This window comes from Herpailurus yagouaroundi, unplaced genomic scaffold (assembly GCF_014898765.1).
Source record: "Herpailurus yagouaroundi ecotype Mexico unplaced genomic scaffold, PumYag 162, whole genome shotgun sequence".
Taxonomy (NCBI): Eukaryota; Metazoa; Chordata; class Mammalia; order Carnivora; family Felidae; genus Herpailurus; species Herpailurus yagouaroundi.
Window position 1 is genome coordinate 5,697,646 of NW_024412403.1, and position 23,198 is coordinate 5,720,843.

At 49.9% G+C, this 23,198-nt stretch overlaps 1 protein-coding gene across 1 annotated transcript in view; it reads left to right on the top strand.

Annotated features, from left to right (window-relative positions):
- Positions 1–23,198, top strand: part of DSCAM (DS cell adhesion molecule) — a 665,388-nt gene that overhangs the window by 522,649 nt on the left and 119,541 nt on the right. The window contains exons 12-15 of the mRNA XM_040484971.1: positions 2,525–2,721; positions 4,011–4,107; positions 5,469–5,597; positions 14,562–14,729. Coding sequence (XP_040340905.1) covers positions 2,525–2,721; positions 4,011–4,107; positions 5,469–5,597; positions 14,562–14,729 — 591 coding nt within the window. The remainder of the gene's footprint in view (positions 1–2,524; positions 2,722–4,010; positions 4,108–5,468; positions 5,598–14,561; positions 14,730–23,198) is intronic.

Here is a 23,198-nt window from a genome sequence, read left to right on the forward strand (position 1 = left end):
AGAGCCCCACATCAGGCTCTGTGCTGTCAGCTTGGGATTCTCTTCTCCCTCTCTCTCTGCCATCCTCTGCTCTCTCGCTCTCTCTCTCTCCCTGTCTCTCTCAAAAATAAACTTACTAATTTTAGTAAGTAAGTTTTTTCCTTTAAAAAAAATAAAACCAAATTTGATGTGGTGGTAACTATACAACTGTTTGTACTTCTGTTGGGTTGTAATAGTGTGTGTGTGTGTGTGTGTGTGTGTGTGTGTGTGTGTGTGTGTTGGATGATACAAATATATGTGTATGAAGCCCCCCCTAAAAAAACTCATGCCTACATGAACCTCAGAATGTGAATTTGTGTGGAAATAAGGTCTTTGCAGATATAATTAGTTAAGATGAAGTCATACTGTGTGAGGGTGGGTCCTAAATCCAATGACTGGTATCCTTATAAGAAATCCACATGAAGACACGGGGAAACCCTTAAGGAAGAACATGACGTGAGTGTGGGCGGAGATGGGAGAGTTGTGGCCACAAGCCAAGGATCGTGGGGGCCAGCGGAAGCTGGAAGAGGCAGGGAATAGTTCTTCCCTAGAAGTTCGGAGGGAGCATGGCCCTGCCTTCACCTTGATTTTGGACTGGCCTCCAAAACTGTGAGAGAACAGATTTCTGTTGTGGGAAGCCACCCAGCTCGTGGTGATTTGTTTCAGCTCTCCTAGAAAACTACTACAATGGACAAACCCTTTCCCCTGTGCACTTAGGTGAATATTATGGCATGTAAATAAGACCTCAAAAAAGCTGTTGGTAAAGGTTAAATTTTTTTCTTGAAGCGGCTAGAGGAAGTGAGTGATCGGGACTGAAGGCTGGGGCCCATGCGCCAGTCTGGCTTTCCCTCAGTTGTGCTGGAAGGGGGATCTCACCACCAGCGAGGATAAAAATGCGGGGCCCACGGTGTTTCTTCCCTTCAGTTAGTCTGTCCACTCCACGCCTCCTAATCTCTGCCACATACCTGCTGACTGTAGAGAAACTTCAAAGTGTGGGTTCTCCTGCGGGCGCCCAGGCTACGGAGCCGGTAGGTTTCTTACTCGTTGTGGTATGTCTCAACCCACTCTGGTACGCTGTGGGGAAGACGGGACCCAGCACGGGCCAGGAGAGATCCAATGGGCATGGATGGAGTGTGCCTCCCACTGGGGTGTGTTTGTGTTTCTTTCGCTAGGATCTTCCGGCCCACGGCCCAAGTAGGAACACCAGCATATTGCCCCTTTAGCATGAATTTAACCCCAAACCCACATAGAGGCAGACCAGCTGTGGGTTTTCAGGGGAGGCTTTTTTTTTTCTCTTCATCCATAGCACAAGCCAAGGCTGTTTGCTTTTCCCTTCCCCCTGTGTGGGTCTGGTTGTCCTTCTTGCATGTCCTCGCTCTGAAGGTAGGGCCCTTTGAGCAGCCTGGTTTGAAGGTCCCACTTTCAACTCCCTGCCTCCAACATCATAATACCTCTGGCCTTTCAACAGCCACTTCTGCTTCAGGCTCCTGGGATTTCTCTCACTTTCTTAGACGCTGCGTACGCATTTAAAAGGATGCTTGTTTTGTGCCGCCCTGCATCTCTAAGTGGTGTATGGAGTGGGAGCAGAGTCCTATGTCATGGCCAAGAATGGAGGTCTTTAGATGAATTTTGAGGTGGGAGACAGGGAACTTGGGAAGTTGCACAAAGAGAGGTTTCTGTTTTCTTGGTGCGCTGGGGATGAGATGGCCTGCCATATGTTACGGGAGAAGGGTGGGGCTGGGGTCTCCAGGTGACGGTGACAGTTTGTAACAACGGTGGGTATATCTAGAAGTCACTTCGAGGATGGGTCAGCAGCGATCAGGGCCCCAGCCTCAGTTGCTTGATAAGGTTTCAGAGTTCCACAGTTGAAAATCAGAGTTAGAAACTGTCATTTGCTACTGGAAGCCCCCTCTCCCATCTATTCAGCAAGTAAAATTGTTTTCCTGTGTGTCCTCGGGGACACAGGCTATATTCCGTGACCGACGTGTGCCCTCGGTGGGCCGGGAAGAGAGCAGTGCCCCCTGAATATGAAATCCCAAGGCAACTTCTGAATGAATGAGCTTAGGGCTCATTTCGTCAGGTTTCACTTTTCTGCCACCTTGGCCCTTTTCTGTTCGTGATTCGTGCTCAGCGCTTTCCTGAATACATTTTATTTCAAAGAAATACCTCTTATTTAAAAATGTTTATTTATTTATTTTGAGAGAAAGAAAGCACAGTGTGGGTGGGGAGGGGCAGAGAGAGAGAGAGAGAGAGAGAGAGAGAGAGAGAGAGAGAAAATCCCGAGGAGGCTCCACACTGTCAGTGCAGAGTCTGACGCAGGGCTTGAACTGACAAAACCGTGAGATCGTGAGCGGAGCCAAAACCGAGAGTTCGACACTTAACCGACTGAGCCCCCCCAGACGCCCCTCAAGGAAACACCCCTTTAAGCCAGATTTAGCTGAGTGTTGAGGTGGGAAGTCAAGAATCCTGCTTTGCCAAATAAGTTGTGTCCTTCTTGGATTTTCAGTTCCTGCGATGATAACGTCCTATCCAAATACGACCCTAGCCACTCAGGGTCAAAAGAAGGAAATGAGCTGTGCAGCCCATGGCGAGAAGCCCATCATCGTCCGCTGGGAGAAGGAGGACCGTATCATTAACCCCGAGATGGCCCGTTACCTTGTGTCCACCAAGGAGGTGGGAGAGGAAGTGATCTCAACGCTGCAGGTAAAACGCGTCAAACACAGCGGATCAGCATCTAACTTTGTCGGCAGAATAATCCTGTCCTTTCACCTAAGTGGGGGCATGCGGGTGATGAACAGCAGATAATCTTCCGGGACTACCATTTCTTCCCCACTTCTTAAGCCAGATTCCTGAGCAGCCTGCAAAAACAGTGCTTTACTTTAAATGTTATTAAGAATAAAATTACAATGAGCATGGCAGGGAACCCAACGGTAGTAAAAACAAAAAACAAACAAACAAACAAAAAAAAAAAGGTAGGAATCGAGTCTCTTAATGATAATTAATCCCAGAAAAATGGCATCTTATGCTGTACACATGTTTTAACATGCTGTAAAAAGAAACAAATTGGGGGGCGCCTGGGTGGCGCAGTCGGTTAAGCGTCCGACTTCAGCCAGGTCACGATCTCGCGGTCCGTGAGTTCAAGCCCCGCGTCGGGCTCTGGGCTGATGGCTCAGAGCCTGGAGCCTGTTTCCGATTCTGTGTCTCCCTCTCTCTCTGCCCCTCCCCCGTTCATGCTCTGTCTGTCTCTGTCCCAAAAATAAATAAACGTTAAAAAAAAATTTTTTTTTTAAAAAGAAACAAATTGGATGGGCTTTCTAAGGAAAAGTGGTTTGCTTTTCTTGGACAAATCCAACAGAAAAGCTTCTGTCTTTCACATAGGATCACAAAAACTAGAAAAAAAAGTATTGTAGTCTCTTAGATTTTTTTTTTTTAGTACTAGTGGTAGTTAACTGAGTGGTGTTTTTAGTGGCGGGGGGTGGGGTGAATGATGCTATAGCCCACGCAGAGAAAAAAAAAAAAAAAGCCCTGTGTTTGAAACACTGATATTGATTCACTCACAGGTCCAATCCTGGAGTCCTTCTAGAGAGAACTCTAATGAGGGTCCTGTAGGACCAAGCATTTACTGCAGGATTTATAGATCTGCTTCTTTAGGCACTCTGGATACTCTAAGCACACACCATGAGAAAAAAAAAAAAAAAAAATATATATATATATATATGGAATATACATCAACCTGACCATGGCATCCTACATAAATTACACATCCAATTTAACGAGCACCAGCTGACACTGATAACGTACGTGGAACCGATCCATCTACACCGTTACAATTGCACTGAAATAATTTGCTCTCGGGGGGGTGTGTGCACATGTGCGGGTGTGCTGGGGACCGGAAGGGTAGGAATGGAGAGATTTTTATCATCGAAAGTCCTTTTAGTTGTTCTGACTCCATACTACTGGATACGATGGATTTCTTTCTGCTTTACACATAGATTTTGCCAACTGTTAGAGAAGATTCTGGCTTCTTCTCCTGTCATGCTATCAATTCTTATGGGGAGGACCGTGGAATAATTCAGCTCACAGTGCAAGGTAGGAAGGAGACCAAATTGGGGGAAAACACGGCTTTTAGGACAGTAAGTGAGGAGGTTTTGGGATGGTGGTGGGGTGGTCTGGAGCTGATGGCCAAGAAAGAATCCTTGAAGGCGTCTTTGGTGCAAAAAGGTGATTTAATTAAAGCACGGGGACAGAACCCACGGACAGGAAGAGCTGCGCTGGGGTCAGGTGGGGTAGCTCGTTCTCTACCCTCAGGTTGGGAGGGGGTCCAGGATAGAGTAAGTCTCGAAGGTATTTTGGAAGCAAGGTTTCCAGGACCTTGAGGGGCTAGCTGTTGCTAAGGAAACACCATTTATTACCATTTAATAAAGCCTCAGTCATGAGCCCCTTCAGATCTGTATCAGGAGGCCAGAAGCTTGGAGTAGGATCGCCAGCGTATATCTTGGGGGAGTTGAGATAAAGGAAGCAGATTTACAGGGTCCTCGAGGTTGGGACAATGTTAAGGCAAGATTCCCTTTTGCCCCCAGCAAAGTGTCATCCTTGAGGCAGCTGAGCTCCTAGAGGGAAGGCACTCTGCTGGTCTCAAGGACTTGTCAATGGGCTGTAGGCAGTAGGGAACTTAATTTTTCATTGGCCTTAGTTTCCCCACATCACCATGGCACGCACTTAAACCCCTTTCCTTTGTTCTTGGGCCGCCAGGACTGTCCGAGGAATATCACACATATTCCACTGGGGGCGGGGGGCAGTGTGCCAGCCTGTGTTTTGCCCTCAGCTTGTCCCATGCCCCCCCCCATCCCTAAGTGTACGCCCAGGCTCAGACCCCTGTGTGGGCTCAGCTTGCTACGTAACAGCTCCTGATTCCCAGAAAATGTTGAACATGCACACAGCTGGTGTTAAAACAGTTTCTTGCAGTGCCCATGATGATGTCAAGGTGCAGCCCCCAAAACACAGGGAGCAAATCCTTAAAGGAATTGGGTCAGGTGACCCTGCGGGCCCACGGAGTGCACCACGTGTAACAGTGTGCCTGGTTAGCCCACCTTTAGGAATCCTTACGCCAAACGGTGCAAACGACAAGGGAAGTTTAACATTTGAAGCCCAGACATTCTTTTGAGCTCGAGATTCCAAACCAGAAGAGTGACATCCTCGTTTGGTGGCCCAGCCCCGCGATAAAAGCCTGCTTACAGAGCCCTGCTGTAAACATTGGCGTTTGGGGAAAAGTGGAATTTCTCGTCCCTGCTATGGGAATAGGAAAAAAAAAAAAAATGCTTCCAGGTAAAAGTTTCAGCTGCCGTCAAAGGCTGGCAGGGCTTTTCGGGAGCCGTACTCAGCATTTCCACCCGCGTCCTCTGTCTGAGCCATGTTTGAACTAAGCCTGGGTTTTCCTGTCGATTGCGCAGAGCCCCCAGACCCTCCCGAAATTGAGATCAAAGACGTGAAAGCTCGCACAATCACCCTCAGGTGGACCATGGGGTTTGACGGCAACAGCCCCATCACGGGCTACGATATTGAGTGCAAAAATAAATCAGGTAAGCTCTTTATTCCCTCCAGCTTTACTTCCACTTCAAAAGGCCCTGTTACTGCTCTCCTTTGTTATTCATGATCACCTGTAAGAATAAACCTGGACTCCACGGAAACTCCGAGGGGGCTCCTTGTACCGGTTTGTCTCTCTTCTCGCACAAAGGACTCCACATCTCCTTTCTGGGGTGCGGTCTGTGTGCAGGGGCCCATCTCTGCCTCAGGGCCCCCTCCTTTCTCTCCGGGCCCCGGGCTTGCTCCCTGCCCGCCACCCTGGCGCTCTTGCCACCAGCCGGCAAGGGGGCAGCTACGGACAGCACCTGGCCACTGGCCACTGATGTCCTCTTTCCTGCCCCCCCCTTGCTGTCCTGACGTGCATTTTCCCTGTGGCTGCTCGCTCCGGGGACTCCATCCAGAGCCTGGGCTCCAGCTGTGCTTGGAGTCCGTGGGCCGAGTCTGTGCAGAGGCAGGAGAGCTGCTCCTGGCGGAGACGGGCACTGACCCCGCAGGGGACGTCCTGGAAGGACCGCAGGGACAGGCCCACGTTCGGCCAGGTGGGCAGAGGGGCCACGAGTAAAACAGACCCAGTGTCAGGACCGTGGCAGGTGTGTCCGTTTATCCCCTTAAAGGGATCACGAATGCCAGGGTCACTTGGAACTTTACGATCCATCAGGCCGAGGGGAGAACACCTACCTCACTGCGGCCTCTGGCGGGAACTTTTCCTGCCTCTCATAAGAGGAATCAGAGCCTCGCCAGCATGTGTAGGGTTAACAAGTTCCTCGCAGACCACGCATAGCCTTATTGTTTCCGGCCACCAGACTTTAGGTGACACTGTCCGTGACCTGCACGGTATCTTTTGAGCTGAGACCCTGGTGACAACCAAAGCTCGGGGCAGCCGGAGGCAGGTCGCGAGTGAGGAATGCTTCAGGACGAGTGAGCAAGGGGCAGGACGAGAGGGTGGCAGGAGCTGGAAAGGACGGCCGAGGGTGGAGTGTCCCCGAAGCAACGCGTGAACGCTAAGAACCCCCAAGAACGGGGATTTTAGAAACAGCACTTGAGACTTGCAGTGCGCAGCTGGGTTGGGAAGCACGCTAGAGCAGCTTGTGACCCAGAGTCCCAACAGAGACCTGGCAGTGAGCCATGCGTGCATGGGGCCCGGGGGGGCTTCGGGAGAGGCCCTCCATGGCTGCCTGGGGCACTGTCATCAGCGGATAGGACAGCCAGCGCAGGCTGGAGGCGGGGGCACAGTGACGGCGAGCAGGCTGGAGACGGTGCTGGCCCAAACAGGGCTCTTTCAGGAACTGGGAGAAACGGGTTTCCAGGGCCAAAAGGAAGCAAGGAGGCCCTGCGTTTGTTCTAAAGACCTAGGTCAGGAAGGAGCCCAGGGATCCCAAGGTCCGCCCTGCCCGTCTTGAAGGAAAGGAAACACTCCTTAGTGAAGCCAGCATGTGCCTAGCAGAGAGTGGCCCCGAAACTGATGGTAACAGTGAGCTCTCCAGAGAAACGCACACGCACATCATGGGGACAGTCCACAGAGTCCTGGGCGGGGGAGGGATGGCCCCGCCAGCCTCTGGCCCAGCACTGACTGCCAGACCCCGGGCTTCTGTGCTCTTGGCGTGGGTCCCCAGGCGGGCTCCCAGGACAGCAGGGTCAGTGCCTCGGTGCCGGTGTCCAGGTGCCGGTGATGGTCCAGTGGTTGCACAACCAGTCCTGGCTCCGCCGCTGGCCCTGTCTCTACCTGGCCGTGTGCCTTCGCTCGTCCCCTGCCCTCAGCATTGCTCTCTGTGACATGGGACACCACAACCTCTCCCTGTGATGAGTCCTTCAAAGGTCGCAAGCTGTCCTCCGGCTGGAGAACCGCCCCCCTTCCCTGGACCACACGGTTCCCATGCTTACCCCCACCTGCTCCTTAGACCCCACTCCTCACGTCACCTCTGCAAGGACGCATTTCTGGCCTCCCGCTCGCGTGCTCCTAGAGCATCATCTCCTTTCTTTCCTGGCTGGGCTGTGGTGGGCAGTTTGTTTGTGTTTTCTGTTCCCACGTTTATCAACATTTCCTTTTATCGCATCTGGATGTCGAGTCAAGTTAGAAAAGCTGTTCTCTACAGCCGGGCTATAAAACCATATAAAACCCCCTGCTTCCTACGTGTATGGTTTCTTTCTGTTGCTCTTTAAAATTGAGATCTCTAATCCATTTGGAGTTGATTCCAGGGTATGCTGGGAGATTTGTCTCTACTTTGACCTTTTCCCAGATGGGAATCCTCCTGCCCCAACATGATTTACTAAAAAGCCCACCTTTCCCCACTGGTTTCAGATGTCACTTTTATCGCCCCCTGGCTTTCCACGTGCACCTGTGTCTCTTTCTGGACTTTCTAGTCAATGCCACCGTTTTGTCCATCTCTGCCTCGGCACTAGACTGCGGTAGTCACGCAGGCTTTGTGGTTCAACTTCTGGTGGCCCTGGTTCACCCTTACGACTTTTCCTTTCAGTGTCTTATTAGCTTTCTACACACGGAGCCATCGCATCAACCTGTCTAGCTCCATAAAAATATTTTTGGCATTGCTGCTGGGATTGCATCAGATTTGTCAATGACCTTAGGGAGGACTGACACTTTTATGACACAGTCGTGGGTTGCGTTTTGCCCACCGAGAAGTTCTAAGCCCTGCTACCACAAATGCCACCTTCCGTGGGATGAGGGCCATTGCAAGTGTGACTTGCTGGTGGGTGTGCCATCTTCACTGGGCTGGAAGTCCCCGTGCCACCAGATTGAGTTTCCCCCAACCCGTTTCCCCAACACCTAGCACAGCACCCAGCATGCTGTGGGCGCCCAATGTGTATTTGGTGAATACTCTTTAAAGACGGGAGCTGCTTTAAAACACTTGCCCCTGTGTCTGGCAGATGGAAAACCTCTATTAAATAGCAGCTTTCACTCTTACTCTAGCGTGCACCCAGTGCATATGAATCGAATGCCTCCAAAACCATCGGTGTCCCCCATTTAAGAGTCCTCAGTGCACCCCCCAGCGCTCCCCATAAGTTCCCTGAAGGCAGGAACTCTGGGATCGTGTGCCCCTAGGTCCCAACATCTAGCATGGTGCCTGTCATGTTGGGGGCACTCAGTGAATAATGGTGGCACTTAATTTACTTGCGACCCAAATCTAAGAATCCTCTCCACGGCATTTCCAAATTACAAACTGATCGGGCTCTACATCACGCAGGTAGGAGAGCTCCTTCTCTGTGATGTGGCTGCAGTCAGTTTCCATCCATCTGTCATACTCTCTTTCAGCCACACACAGGACCAGCCTGGTGGGTGGCTGAGATGTTCACGCAGCCCTGGAGCGCGGTGAACCCAGTTTGACGTAGAATGCGTCCCAGGAGAGTCACTAGGGAGAAACCCGGACTCCATGACCTCAGATTTCCAGGAGGGCCCTCCAGACCGTCCACCTCTTTCAGTGCGAAAGGCCTGGACAGAAGATCTGCATTGGCAGCTGGCAGTAACTGTACCCACTGCTGTAAAAAAAGCATGTTGGTCTGGGCTTTTCTCGTATTTGTTGCCTCCACATTAGATTTTGGGTGTATGAAAGGGACAACCATAATTTAAGATAGTTAATTTAAGGCTGCGTACATAGAAAACTGGTCCTTCAAATCACAGCTTAAATGTCACTTCCTCCAGGAAGCCTTCCCTGACCACCCATTTTGTAGTGTGCTCCTTTGTCTACTCATAGAGCATCCTAAACGCCTTGGAACATTTGGTCGGCTTCTGACTGCTTCTTAGTACCTGGATCCTCTACTGGGAAGATATTTAAGATCCGTCTCCCCTGCTGGGAAGTTGTCCCTCTGAGGGCTCTCTTGACCCCCTGGGGGACCCCTGCAATCCCCCTGCAGCCCTGTGCTATGAGCCTGCATCCCCCACAGCGAGCATCATACAAATGAGACTTGTAGTAAACATTTGTTAGCGTGTTGATTCTCATTCTCTGTTTTAAGCACTGAAATCACACCCAAAAGGCACTTTCCTCTACTCTTTGTTAATTTACGTATGGCTGTACTTTGTGTTCTTAACAGAGCAGGTCCCTGCAAGCCATCATTCCATCTGTGCTTGGACAGTCCCAGCAGTGGGAACTCACTAGCCCCAAGGAAGCACCATTCTGCCTTGGCCCAGCCACGACTGTCAGAATTCTCACATTTCTTGCACCAACACAGACCTTCCTGAGTCCGGTGGCCCTCTTCCCACCCCTGAAACCTTTGGTCAAATGCTATCCCTTCCAGGATTTGAAGGCAGATGACTCTCTTGGTTTTCTGTTTAGCAGGAAAAACAAAATATCCCAAGTCCCCTTACTGGTGTCTCCTGCGACACCCTCCCGACCATCTCAGTCTGGCCATGCCAGTGTCATCAAGTTCTCTTCGTGTAGTTCAACCAGTTCCACTGGCTGCTTTGTCTTCCACGTTACTTGGTTCCTAATGACCGTTGCTTCTCCTCCGGATGGACACAAAGAAGCCCCTCGCCAAACAATTGCAGCATCTCGCTCTGTGTGTGCTACCAGCTCAGCAGCTCACTTCCCTCCCCTCTTTGGAAGGTAGCCTGCCTCGTGCCCACGTCCCCTCTTCTGGTACCCATCTCCTCCTCCACCGTGCCCCACAGATTGCCCAGCGGGCCCCAGTGCCCTGGCATGCTCTCTTGTCCCAGAATGTAACCACCCAGCCCCCAGGAAGCACAGACTCTCTTATGCAGGTAGGTGCCGTCTTCCAGAACTTTCTTCTTTCTCCAGCCTCCCTTCTCCCTCTCACCCCAAGAACATTCTCCTCCATGGAGCAGACAGAGCAAAAGAGGCTTTCCCTATGTGCTACGTCTCCCTTCTATTAACTAATGCAGTGGAACTGGTCCTTCTCTGAGCTGCCTCTAAATTTTTAAGCATTTAGTGTCATTTTGTCTGCAGAAAAGCCCTTCTGGTCACCGTCATGCCTCCTGGTCTTTGGCCTCTAACAACGAACACTTCTTTAGATCAAGTTCACCCTTCTTAGGTTTGTCCTTGGTGATCTGCTGACCCCTGACTTAGGGTGTTGGACCCCCAAGTGGGGCTCCCCAGCGAGCATCCCTAATCCCGTACAAGTACCCTGGTCCCTGTGGGCTCCCTCAGTCCTTTTCCACAGGGATTGCTTGGAGTTTCAGAGGCAGGAATATGACTGTGAACTTCTCCATCTCTCTGGGGCAGGTCAGGGAACCCTGCACACTTTTTCCAAGAACGCTTCTGACCTGCCCTGTCTAAACCATTGTGCACAGCCCTCCGGACCCTTGTTCTACATATCCATAGGCACTACATTTATTCTTGGCCAGAGTCCCCTCTCTTGCACTTGGCCAAACTCCTTGTCAGTCAGCCAAGTCACACACTTGTCAGAAAGCCTGCATCTGAACATAAGAGATGTTCAGCACGTGTCTGGAAAATTGAAACCCAATCTCATTAGGTGTTCTGCAGAGAATATGTGGAGGTGATATGCTACAGGAAAATGACCTGGAGCTTCAAGGTAACACAGGTGAGGTCAAAGCCCAGCCCCACCTCAGAGCGGCCGTGTCAATGGCCTGAGTTTCTGGACCTTCGCGATGAAAATAAAAATCCTTACCTCACCAGGATGTTGTAATAATTCAGCCAAATAAATGACTCCAAACTCTAGCCATGCATCAGAATGACCCAGAGAGAGGCTTTTTATTTTCATTTATTTTAATTTTTCTTAATGTTTATTTTTGAGAGAGAGAGAGAGAGAGAGAGAGTCAGAGCGCAAGCAGGGGAGGGGCAGAGAGAGAAAGAGACACAGAATCCGAAGCAGGCTCTGGGCTCTGAGCTGTCAGCACAGAGCCCGACAGGGGGCTCGAACTCACAGTCCACAAGATTGTGACCTGAGCCGGAGTCAGATGCTTAACAGAATTAACCACCCAGGCGCCCCAGAGAGAGGCTTTTTAAAAGTACAGGTTCCTGGGCACCATTACCCGGTGATTCTGCGTCAGTAGGTCTGAAAGTGCCATTGTCAGAAAGCTCCAGGGTGTTTCCACTGTGCCCACACATTCGGGGACTGCAGGAGTCACATTTGTAAATTGCCCCGCACGGTGCTGGGTGACCAGGTCCTACTCCACAAACACGAGTTCCCTGTGCCGCTGGTTGTTCTCTGGCTGCCGCCTTGACCCGCCGCACAAACCCATCGTCTGCCCTTCTCGGGGAGGCTGACCTCCAAGACCACAACACAGACTTTCTTCCCTCTGACCTCCCCTTGGCTTCACCCAGTGCCAGGCACAGAGAATGATCAGACAAGGATCCTGGCAGCCGCTGCGTTCTGTGTATGCAGCTTCTATTGGGCTCCTCTTCTGAGGTTCCAGCCCTGTCTGGACTCCGACCACGCTGTCCCATCCCTTGGCCCTCCCGACGCAGAGGGAGTAGCTCCACACTCTTGCTAGATGCTGGGAGTGTGAGCAACCTCTGCAAGCTCCTGTAGCCCAGCCCACACCTTGGTAAATGGTCCCTCGTGAACGATCTTCCAGCGTGACTTATAAACCCTCCTTACACTGCGTTCGTTCTCTGCATCCGGACAGCACCGTCCCCTTCCTCCACTGGGCAGGGAGACCCGTGATAAATTCCCCTGACAATTTCATTCCTTGCCTCTTCCCGTCCGTGCCCTTAACCAGTCAGTACTCTCCATTCATGCCTGCATCCCAGGCCTCTCAGATTCCCCAGCCTGCATTTCTGTTTGTGACGTACCCCTAAGTTTCTGTATTTTGTCCGTGGTAACCCTTCCTAGTTGTATTTGCATTTCAGTGTGCATTTCCATCCTCCCAAGTGCCAGGATCGCTCTGTGGTTGTTTGTAACGCCCAGGGTTACATTCTCCAGCACAGTCTGCTAATAATCCACGTCCTGCCGGTCCGCACGTCGGCGTCTGAGATCAGAAGCCGCATTTCCAAGCCCTGTCCCGACTCTTTTCTCCTGGGTAGTCACCCCCTTGTTTTCATTCCTCCTTTGATGCTGTATCATTTGCCAGAGGGTGTCTGGCGGATTGAACTATGCTTTCTTCTCCCTCTCCACTCGGTTACTTTCAAATCTTCCGGGATAAAACATTCTTTCTCATCTTCTTGACCTTCAGCTCAAAACCCACCCTGTGTTGTTTTGAGCCTTATTCTAATAATCATGATCGTTGACATCATCCTTTTTTCTGTGAAAGAGTAAGAACTACAAGAAAGAAGCTAAAAACACCTTCTGCTTCCAGCCCATGACCCCCGGCCTTGGCCACGACCCCACGGACTACTCATGAATTGATTGGCAGGAGGAGGAGGTGGTCAGTGGGTGTCACTATGCCTCTTCGGGCTCTCGGCCACCTCCCAGACACGTCCTGGCAATTCCAGAAACCTCCACATGGCCCTGGGCAGAGCCATCAACCACCACAAGTATCTGCTTCCTCCCAGGGCTGGTTAGCTACTTTCTCTGCACCTTCTAGTGCCTGGGCGTTCCTCTCTTGTTCCAGACGTCTTCTCCAGAAGGCTTGGCTTTCTCCTTGCAGGACAAGGCTCGTGTCTACGTGTCAGGCCACTGGCACTTAATCCCCTCACTTCGGGCTCCTCTGTTGAAACCCACTCTTCCCTTCCACCATTGGAATTTTTGTACCAGCTTCTTCTACGTCCGAGTTCTTCTATCTTCAGTCTTCTTGACGCAAGTGACAGTTTTCCTTTTAGGTGCAGTGGATATTCATTGTGCTGTGTTCTCTGATGAGATACAGCATTCCAAGGCCACCTTGAAGAAACCTATTTTGGTACAAGGTCCAGAAGACCTCTTAACATTCACGGCTACCTTTAGGCAGACCAGCCCTCTAAACGTCCGTGCTCATCATTAACGTGGAAGGGGGAAACGAACCCAGGGCTCGGAGGTCTGTGTGTGTGCCATTTATGTATCTACCTGTTAAATATGCATTTAATCATGGCTTGTCTGCTGTGCATCAGGCACTGTGCAAACACTGGGGACACGGCATTGAACACGGCAAGCATGGTCTCTGCTGTCATGGAGCTCAGAATCCAGCAGGGAATGCAGAATCTCAGTGAGGTTCCTGCAAGCGAACATCACCCTAGGGGACCCCGGGGGCTGTGGGAGTACGTAAGCGTCATCTCTGTCTTCCACCTTCTGTCTTTTTTCTCCCACAACTGATCCCATCTCTTGATCCCTCACCCCCTGCCCTTAACAACCGCCGAAATGTTTTCTGAAATAAGAATTGTTTGCTCCTTATTGGTTGAAGCCTAAATATCAGCAGGTACAAACTGTCACCTCTCCAATGCTCCCTCTTCACATAGGGCATGGGTTCTTGTTAATATTACTGTGGTTGAAAAAGAATCCCTACAATAAATTCTTTGAAAGTAAACGTTGACGCTGGAGACTGAGATTCGTGTTTATGGAGGTATTTCACATTCACCCCTCTGCTTCTGGAGAAGGAAGGATCTGATATGGCTAGAGGTCTTTCTGCTCTTCAAATGCCTTTTAGAACCAGGGATTTGGGGGGCGGGGGGCGGGAGGCAGTGCCTGAACCGTAATCCCCTTTGCTGTTCTGTACAATGAGTGCCTTGCTACAGCTGTTTACCGCCTCACTGACATGTGCTTTTACCGCGTGTACTGTCCTCCTTCATATCCACCGGTACACGGGTGGGGTTGCCTCAGAGGTCCTCCCGGACTCAGCCACCCACGGCCCTTGTCCCCGTCAGCGTGGGTAACGAGAGTATGATGTCCCCCTCTGGTGGCCAGCCCGCTGGAACACACTGGGAGCATTGCTTTGAGAATTCACTTAGAGTTGTTAACTTTTCTTTCTTCCCTTCCTCCTTCCTTTCTGTGTGTGTGTGTGTGTGTGTGTGTGTGTGTGTGTGTGTGTGTGTGTTTAATTCCTACTTGTGGACTGTCAAAGGCAGAGAAAAAAAACTCACGTCTCTATCTCTTCTTTTTTGAAAAACAAAACCCAAAAGACTCCTGGGATTCTGCTCAGAGAACCAAAGATGTTTCCCCTCAGCTGAACTCGGCCACCATCATTGATATCCACCCTTCCTCCACCTACAGCATCCGCATGTATGCCAAGAACCGGATTGGCAAGAGCGAGCCCAGCAACGAGCTCTCCATCACCGCGGACGAGGCAGGTGCGTGTGACCGGGCGAGGCCCACACCCCAGAGCCCCCCCAGCCGGCCCTCAGGGCTCAGGCAGCTAACAAGGAATCAGGCCTTTGCCTGTGTCTGGCCTTTGAAGGGTTCCCTCCGTGGCGCCAGGCCCTGTTAGAGACGCGGGCAGTACCTTGCCTCCTGCTTTGAAGGCGCTGCTCTTCAAATAAGACTTCGTTCAGGGTTCTCATATCCAAGAATTAAAAAAGGCAAACCTAAAAGACTAACAATCTGGTGATATTTAAAGAGCTGCACGACCACTTTTACAATTGTTTACAGTTGACTTTTACAATTGTAAAAGCTGCCATTTTTACACTTCCTTGGTTTGGATGCGTGGAGTCCGGGCTGACAGGAGAGCCTTGAGTGTATGTCTTGCCCAAGGCCCTACGCAGCCCAAGTGTGAGAGGATCGCTTCCGTAGAAAATGGCAAGAAAACTCTGTGCGTGAGGAGTTGGGGGGACAGTGGTAGGAGATATTTTGTTGGCTAGAAATGTCAATATTTCTATAGCACACTTTACTGTTCTTTTTCCTATTACAAAGAATTTCATAGTCAGTGTTGAAAATTAAGAGGCGAGGGGCTCTTGGGTGGCTCAGGCGGTTCAGTGGCCGACTTCGGCTCAGGTCATCGTCTCGAGATTCGCGGGTTCGAGTCCCACGTCGGGCTCTGTGCTGCCAGCTCAGAGCCTGGAGCCTGCCTCCGATTCTGTGTCTCCCCCTCTCTCTGCCCCTCCCATACTCATGCCCTGTCTCTCTCTGTCTCTTAATAATAAATAAATGTCAAAAAAAACTTTTAAAAAGGAAATTAAGAGGCTAGAGATCAGCATTTTGTAGAAGGTAAAACCGCTTCCATAATCCCACCACCTAGAGCTACTAGTGAACATGGCGACACCACCTCGTAAATCAGTCATCACACACACACACACACACACACACACACACACACACACGTGTGCACGCTCCCCCACATGCATGGCTACCGGGGGGTGAATTAACCAGTTTGTAGAGGACTGAGAAAGCTGACTGTCAGCCCACCCCCTGGCAGGAGAGGGGGGAAGAAAACTAAGGAATCAAGGCCAGGCTCATCTCTTGGGAGGAAGAGTGTCCAGCCCCAAACCTAGCTTTTCTTTCTCTGCCTGAAATCGGAGATAATCAGCTACTACCCACCACTGCCATAAAGTTGAAAACGTAGTCTCAGATCCCTTCTTCATCACCAGGGTTAAGAGGACCATCCCCAGATGAGTGAGAGTCCACGGGAGACCTGTTCCAGCTTTCACCGGGGGAATTAGGGCTGTTCTTGACTTTCTTCCTTCCACGCACTTCTCTTTGGCCCTCATTAGCGGCCTTCCGGAAGGACATCACTCTTGTATACCCTTGAGTACTCGTCTGCGATTCCTAATGATACCTTCCACCATCTACTTAACAAATCGTATCTTATTAGATCTTATATAGATCTTATTAGATAATAAGATAGATCTTATTATTAGTAATAAGAAATTTTCCATTTCTTATTACTACAAACACCACTGTGATGAACATCCTTTCTGGTATATCTTTTGACATTTAAGTCTATTTTTTTAGGTGAAATTCCAGGAAGTAAGGTTGCTGGCTCAAAAAAAAAATTGCAAACATGTATTCTTCTGATTACGTCAATACCGTCTTCTGTCAATACTGGGTTGGAATGGACAGCTCTTCCCGAACTAGAGATGAGCACTTTTTCTCAACCCAGGAACACATCAGTTCTTGAAAACCGTTTTTAAGGGCAGGCAATAGGATAGCTTTATGCTTGAGTGTCCGGGACTGAGCCATTTCTATTACTTAGAAACTCGGTGTGATTGCTCATCTGCAAAACAGATGTAATGATGGCTTTCTCCTCCTGACCCCAACCGTGTGGGTCATTGGGGGGAAAAGGCAGGCTGTGAAAGCACTCTGTAGGTCTCAAACAAGTGAGAAATGTGCATCAACACGCTCCTGCAGAAATAGAATTTTATTTAAATATTTCAACAACCCACTAACTTCCTGGAATGTCATCACGTATATTTAGGGAAGACACACTGTCCCCAAAATGTAATCTTTGACGCGCTGTGCAAACTTCTCCTTCCTTCCTAACGCTGCCCCGTCTTGACAGCCGTCTCAAGAAAACTGTATTTTCCCCTGGTGCATTTTGGGGCTGCCTTCCTGATCGCCGTTATGAATCCTGCTGCTTTTCTCTGGCTCTGCGTGGCCTCTGCTGCAGCTGGCCGTTGCCATGGCAGCGCGTCCCTCCGGGCTGGGCGGTCAGGCGAACAGCCGCTCCGGTCACCGGCCTGCAGTACAGATTCCCAGCATCTCTGCAGACGCTCAGATGCAGAAGCCACCTCCTTGGCTTCCAGGGCGGCCTCTTGGATTTTACCTGCACGCTGGCTGCTGTCGGCTGCTCCTTTCCGCCAGCCTCGCTCATTTACTATTCAGATGAGCGAAGGGAAGATGCAAGGAGAGGAGCAGGTAGAACAAAGTGAAGCTTCAAAACAGAATTTGGCTTTGTCTGGGCGCATAGGTTTTGTGGCTGGAATTTTAAAAAGCAGATTTTCTCAAGGGAGCCTGGGTGGTTCCTTCGGTTGAGCGTCCAACTTCTGCTCAGGTCACGATCTCGCGGTTCGCGAGCCGGAGCTCCACGTCAGGCTCGCTGCCGTCCGCACAGAGCTGCTTCGGATCCTCTGTCCCCCTCTCTCTCTGCCCCACCTTTGTCTGCATGCTCTCTCTCTCAAAAATAGATTAAAAAAACATTTAAAAAATAAAGGAAGAAACAAAGCGGGTTTTCTCACATGCGAACTCACGTAGGAAGAAAGGCAACCATCCTGACCAAAGATGCCCTCGTCAGAATTGCCTGCGGTGGCCGCAGGTTGCTGCCGCTTCCCAGCAGGGATACCCAAAGGCTCATCTTCTAGGAGATACTGTCATCTCCAGATGACCATCTTTAGCGGCCCCTTTCCCCTCAAAAAAAAAAAGAGGCCACCTCTCAGGCAGTAAGAATCCTCAGATGGAAACTTCCGGAATCTGTAGAGCCACTCATCTTTATGGGGAGGCATTGCCCAAGTCTGAGGTCCCGGGGGACATCGGTCGGTACCTACCTGGGTGGGGACATGAGTCGGGGAGGTGGTTAGTTAGGTCCGGTCTCCCCACACCCCCTGTACTTGGAAGCTACACTCGGCTTCCTCTGGCCCTTTCCTGCCCCCCACCTGCCATTCTCTGCATGTGTGCTGAGTCCTCTGTCTGGAAGGGCAACCAAGTTCCCGTCTCCCTGGATGACATCAGTGCTCCTCCCCAGCACAAGTAGGAATCCTTCTGTCAATTGCCCTTGAGGCATATCCTCATTTCTCCATGGAGCTCAGTGTCCCGGATGATGCCGTGACCCCCCTCATCATCAGGGGCTACACGCTGCTCAGGTCTCATTCTTCATGTGTGGCTGGCACAAGGCCAGCCTTTCATGGAATCCCATACCTTTCATGGAATTCTGATGGACTGTGATCAAGGCCGATGCCTTGAGGAATATTCATGAAGATGCCTCACAGGATTGTGTTAGAGTGGGTGTAACGGTGAACCCCCTGTGTGTGCGATGAGGATGTATTTGCACTGAAGCTTTGAAGGGCCTCATGAGGAGAGAAAAGGAGAGGGGTACCTGGGTGGCTCAGTTGGTCAAGCTTCGTCACTCAGGTCATGATCTCACGGTTTGTGAGTTCAAGCCCCTCGTCGGGCTCTGGGCTGACGCTCAGAGCCTGGAACCTGCTTCGGAGTCTACGTCTCCTTCTGTCTCTGTTCCTCTCGCACTCGCACTCTGTCTCTCTGTCTCTCTCTCTCTCTCTCTCTCTCTCTCTCTCTCTCTCTCTCAAAAATAAGTAAAGATTAAAAAAAATAAAAGAAGAAAAGTAGAGAAAGGCAAAAGGGAAGGGCTGGAAGGCGGAGGAAGAGGAAGCCACACGTGCCCGAGCACCAGCTAAGACACGGGAATCACCAGAGCCAGCAGCCTGAGATTCCTGACCCTGTCCTGATGGGCTGGGCCTTGTTCCCGGTCACAGACTGCAGCCCACAGCACAGCAGGCCCGAGTGTGTGTTCGGCTTGGGTCTGCCTATTAGCGTGCCAATCTTTGAATTTAGGTGTCAGTTTTTAAAATCTGGAAAACTCAGATCAAAATGTAGTAACGGTTCCTCTTGAGTGCCTGCTTGTCAAGAATCAGCTGGGGCCAAGGGTACAGAGGTTACCTTGAGGCTGACCATATGCTCCCCTGAGTTCATCATCGCCCCACCCTTCTTTCATGTAACGGTTCAGCAAATTACAGCCCATGAGCCAAATCCCACTTACAACCCTCAAGCTAAGAATAGGTTTTTCATCTTAAAAAGAAGAACATGTCACAGAGACTTCCTGTGGCCTGCAAAGCCTAAATATTTACTACTTGTCCCCTTACGTAAAAAGTTTATAGATCCCAGGGGCACCTGGGGGCTCAGTTGGCTAAGTGCCTAACTTCAGCTCAGATCATGATCTCACGGTTCGTGAGTTCAAGGTCTGCATCGGGCTCCGTGCTGACATCTTGGAGCCTGGAGTCTCCAACTCCAATTCTGTGTCTCCCTCTCTCTCTGTCCTTCCCCCACTTGTGCGCTCTCTCTCTCTCTCAAAAGTATTAATAAATAAAATTGTTTTAAAAGTTTACAGATCCCTAATTTAGGCCGTGGTGGGAATGTGGGTTCTGGACTCCTGCTGTATCTTCCGTCACAAAGCTTAGTGCAGAAGGTGTCACTGCCACCTACGCAGTGTCCTTACCCAACATTAGAAAATAGCACGGTTCCAATGCCACAGTCCCAAGTGTGTTTTCATGTGAGGGCTCACAGATGCGTTTGTCAGACACCCTGGTATATGCTTGACATGCATCAGGGGTCTCACTGTCTAGAGCTGTCTTCCTGACTTCCCTCAGCAGCCTCTAGGCCCTCAGAGAGCAGAAGGAGAGAGAGGAAGTAGGGACACAGGCAAGAGTTAATGGGATTAGATCTAATGGACCGGAGGCGCACCGTCTTACCAAGTTCCTTCAACACCGATCGTCGCGTCACGTCCACAGCTGACCCTCACCCAAGACCAGCTTCCCCGTTAGCAGCTGTGCTCCGAACGCTATGTGTCACCAGCGCCGGTGCCCGAGGTTGGGTGGCTGATCCCTTCACCGTCTTCGTTATGAAACTGCCCATAGAATGCAGAAGTTCAGATATGCAGGAGCTCGCGGAGAAACCACTGAATTTTTTCCAGATGCACCAGAGGAGAGAAGGTCAGGATGACGGAAGGGTCACCACATGGAGTCGTTGGGTTTCCATTGGATCTGGTGCTAAGTTAACAGCCCTGGGCATCGGCCTTGATCACAGTCCAGAGAAGCAAGATGTGATCCAGAGGAAGAGTGTCCTCTTTGTGCTGAGCTGGGGGCTGAGAGGGAGAGGATATGATGAGGGCTTAAGGAATAAAAGGCATCCACGTGTAACAGTATGCATGAAGGTCAGTGCACAGTAGGACCCAGTGTGGCATCAACCGTGTTCTTCCAGAAGACGGTCAAGTGCACAGCGTCTGCCCACAGGGAAGAACCAGACACGCCCTGCCGCTGAGCCTTTAGCCATCTGCCCCCATGGCTGTCTTTTTTCTTCAGTTTCCACTGAAAGGCTTTGAGAATTAAACCAAACAAATCACTGGCTGCCTCGCTGTCCCTCATCCATGCCCTATAGTCACTCCCTGGCTAACCTAGAATGTTCTAGAATGGTTTGGCATGTTCTTCCCCCTCCTCCCACACCTCCTCAGGTGTTTGGTCTAACCCACTGCCTGCTCAAGCATACTAGGTCCCCTCCCTCCCTCAACATTCTCATTTTTTAAAAATAGCATCACTCGCCATCCACATAGCATATAATCTACCAATTTATTTTGTTTATGAGCTATTTTTAGTCCCTCCCACAAGGTCAGGAATAGTTGCCTGTTTGGTTCATTGCTGCATCCCAGCCACCTAGAATACTGTTTGGCACATAATAAGTCTTAAGTTAAAAAGTTAAATTAATAAACTATTCACTTGATAAATAGTTATTAAATGAATTCCATTTTTTCCCATGTAGGGGTCAACTGTTCTTTGTTTAATTTGATTTTTATTAAACACTGTCTTTGTCTCCTTCTCCCAGCAAAGAACATTGCTCTCATGCCCAATACCTCCATCAGAAGTGAATGTGTGATAGAATTGTGCAGTTGCCCCTCGGACATTTTTTTTCCTTATTTTTTTATTTTTCTTAAGTAGGTTCCATGCCCAGCATGGAGCCCAGCGCGGGGCTTGAACTCAGGCCCTGGAGATCATGACCTAAGCTGAGATCAAGAATCAGACACTCAATACACTGAGCCACCCAGATGCCCCCCGACTTGGACATTTCTTAAACCCATTTTTATACCTAGTCCTTGCCTAGTTTTGGACCTGTGCAGAGTAAGCCCTCAGTAAATTCCCCAATAAGGGAACCAGAGGTGGAAACTTGGAACAGATTCCCACTGGGATGGTTCAGCCACATTAAATGATTGATTTGGTTCCAAGAGTCTGAATAAAGCCAGGAGATGGCTTTGTGGAGGAGAGAATATTCTGAGGGTGCAGGGGTGTGCCATAGCTGGAGTCTTGGTATCTGCTGATGGGAAGTGAGAGAGAGGACTGTCTGTGGAGACTGTCCATTGAGAGCCACAAGGGGTCAGGTTAGCAGGATGAGGGAGAGGGGCTGTGTCAGGAGGCAGGGATGAGAGGCCAGCCCTGGTGCCCGTAAGAGGAAATCAAGAGCAGAGGTCTGCATGTCTGGAAGTTAGGAAGGGTCCGTCATCATAGTGTCTTGAGCCAGACAGAATTAGTAAAGGCTGCCTTGCCTAGGAAAAACATGAGGAACTGAAATATCATTTTCACTTACTATCGTTTTGCAGATTGAACAGTTTGGGCTTCTATAGAAATACAAAGAGTGTTTGTTTTGAAAAATCACATTCATTCTTAATTCTTACCTCCCAGCTTGCAAGAAAAAGCTAGAAAAAGAAGAAACTATGCTTTCTATATATAGTGATAGCTTCAGTTCAAGAGCATGTACATAAATTCTTAAATGTCAGATGTTAGTTAAACAAATGAGGACCTAATGGTTGATCTTGAATACTTTCAGCATTTGGGATTTCAATCTGCCTTGGATTATAACTGCCTTGGATTACAGAAATCATCTGTTTGCCATGAGATGAAGACCCAGGGGCTAATTACAGCTCAGGAAAGCATGCAAATTCCAAAAGCAGACAAATTTTTTCTTTTTTTTTTTTTTTTTATTTTTTTTTTTTAAACATTTATTTTTTTTTGGGACAGAGGGAGAGAGAGCATGAGGGGGGGAGGGGCAGAATCAGAAACAGGCTCCAGAGCCTGGCGTGGGGCTCGAACTCACGGACCGCGAGATCGTGACCTGGCTGAAGTCGGACGCTCAACCGACTGCGCCACCCAGGCGCCCCCAAATTTTTTCAATAAAGGTTTTTCCTATAATGCTTTAGAAACTTAGAGTGGAAAATTCAATGCTCAAAAAACCAAAAATGCGTCCTAGTTTAATTGGGCGTGGCGCTAATGTGTGTGTGTGTGTGTGTGTGTGTGTGTGTGTGTGTGTGTGTGTAGGTTGTTCTTTCCTCCCTTGTCTTTTTTTTTTCTATTACTTTGTTTGTTTGTTTTTAATGTTTATTTATTTTTTGAGAGAGAGAGAGAGAGAGAGAGAGCATGAGCAGGGGGAGGGGCAGAGAGAGGGAGACACAGAATCCGAAATAGGCTCCAGGCTCCGAGCTGTCAGCACAGAGCCAGACCGTGGGGCTTGAACTCACGGAGCATGAGATCATGACCTGAGCTGAGTCACACGCTTAACCGACTGAGCCACCCAGGCACCCTTCTATCACTTTATTTTTAAGAGAGGGGAGGTCAGAAACCATTCCCTTCAGAGAATAGGCCAACCAATAAATGAGTTACTAACAAACCACTAGGCTACATAAAAAGGTGCCATGTTCTTAAACATGGTCAGGTCTGTCCTAGAGACAGGGACCGTTGCGGGGGGGGGTGCCTTCGGAGAGTAAGGGACCAGCCTGGAAAAACAAATCCTCCCCAGTTCATGACTGCATCATTGACTTCATGTTTTCTGATAAAATCCAGGCCATTTTATAAACACTGTCCTCACATCTTTGTTTTTAAGCCTGACTACATGTCGTCAAGGATGTGAAGCCTGAGACTGTGTGCCACGACACCACAGGCCACGGCCCAGACACACCCAGAGGACGCAGAATGCGGGGCTGTCCCCACACTGCCTCCTGTGCCTCTCAAATGGGATCCTCATGAAATTCGATGTAGCACAATTAAATTAAAATAATTCAGCACCAGTATATAGCTGTCAGACCTCAAAGTAATTTTTCCAAGAAGGATTTTTAG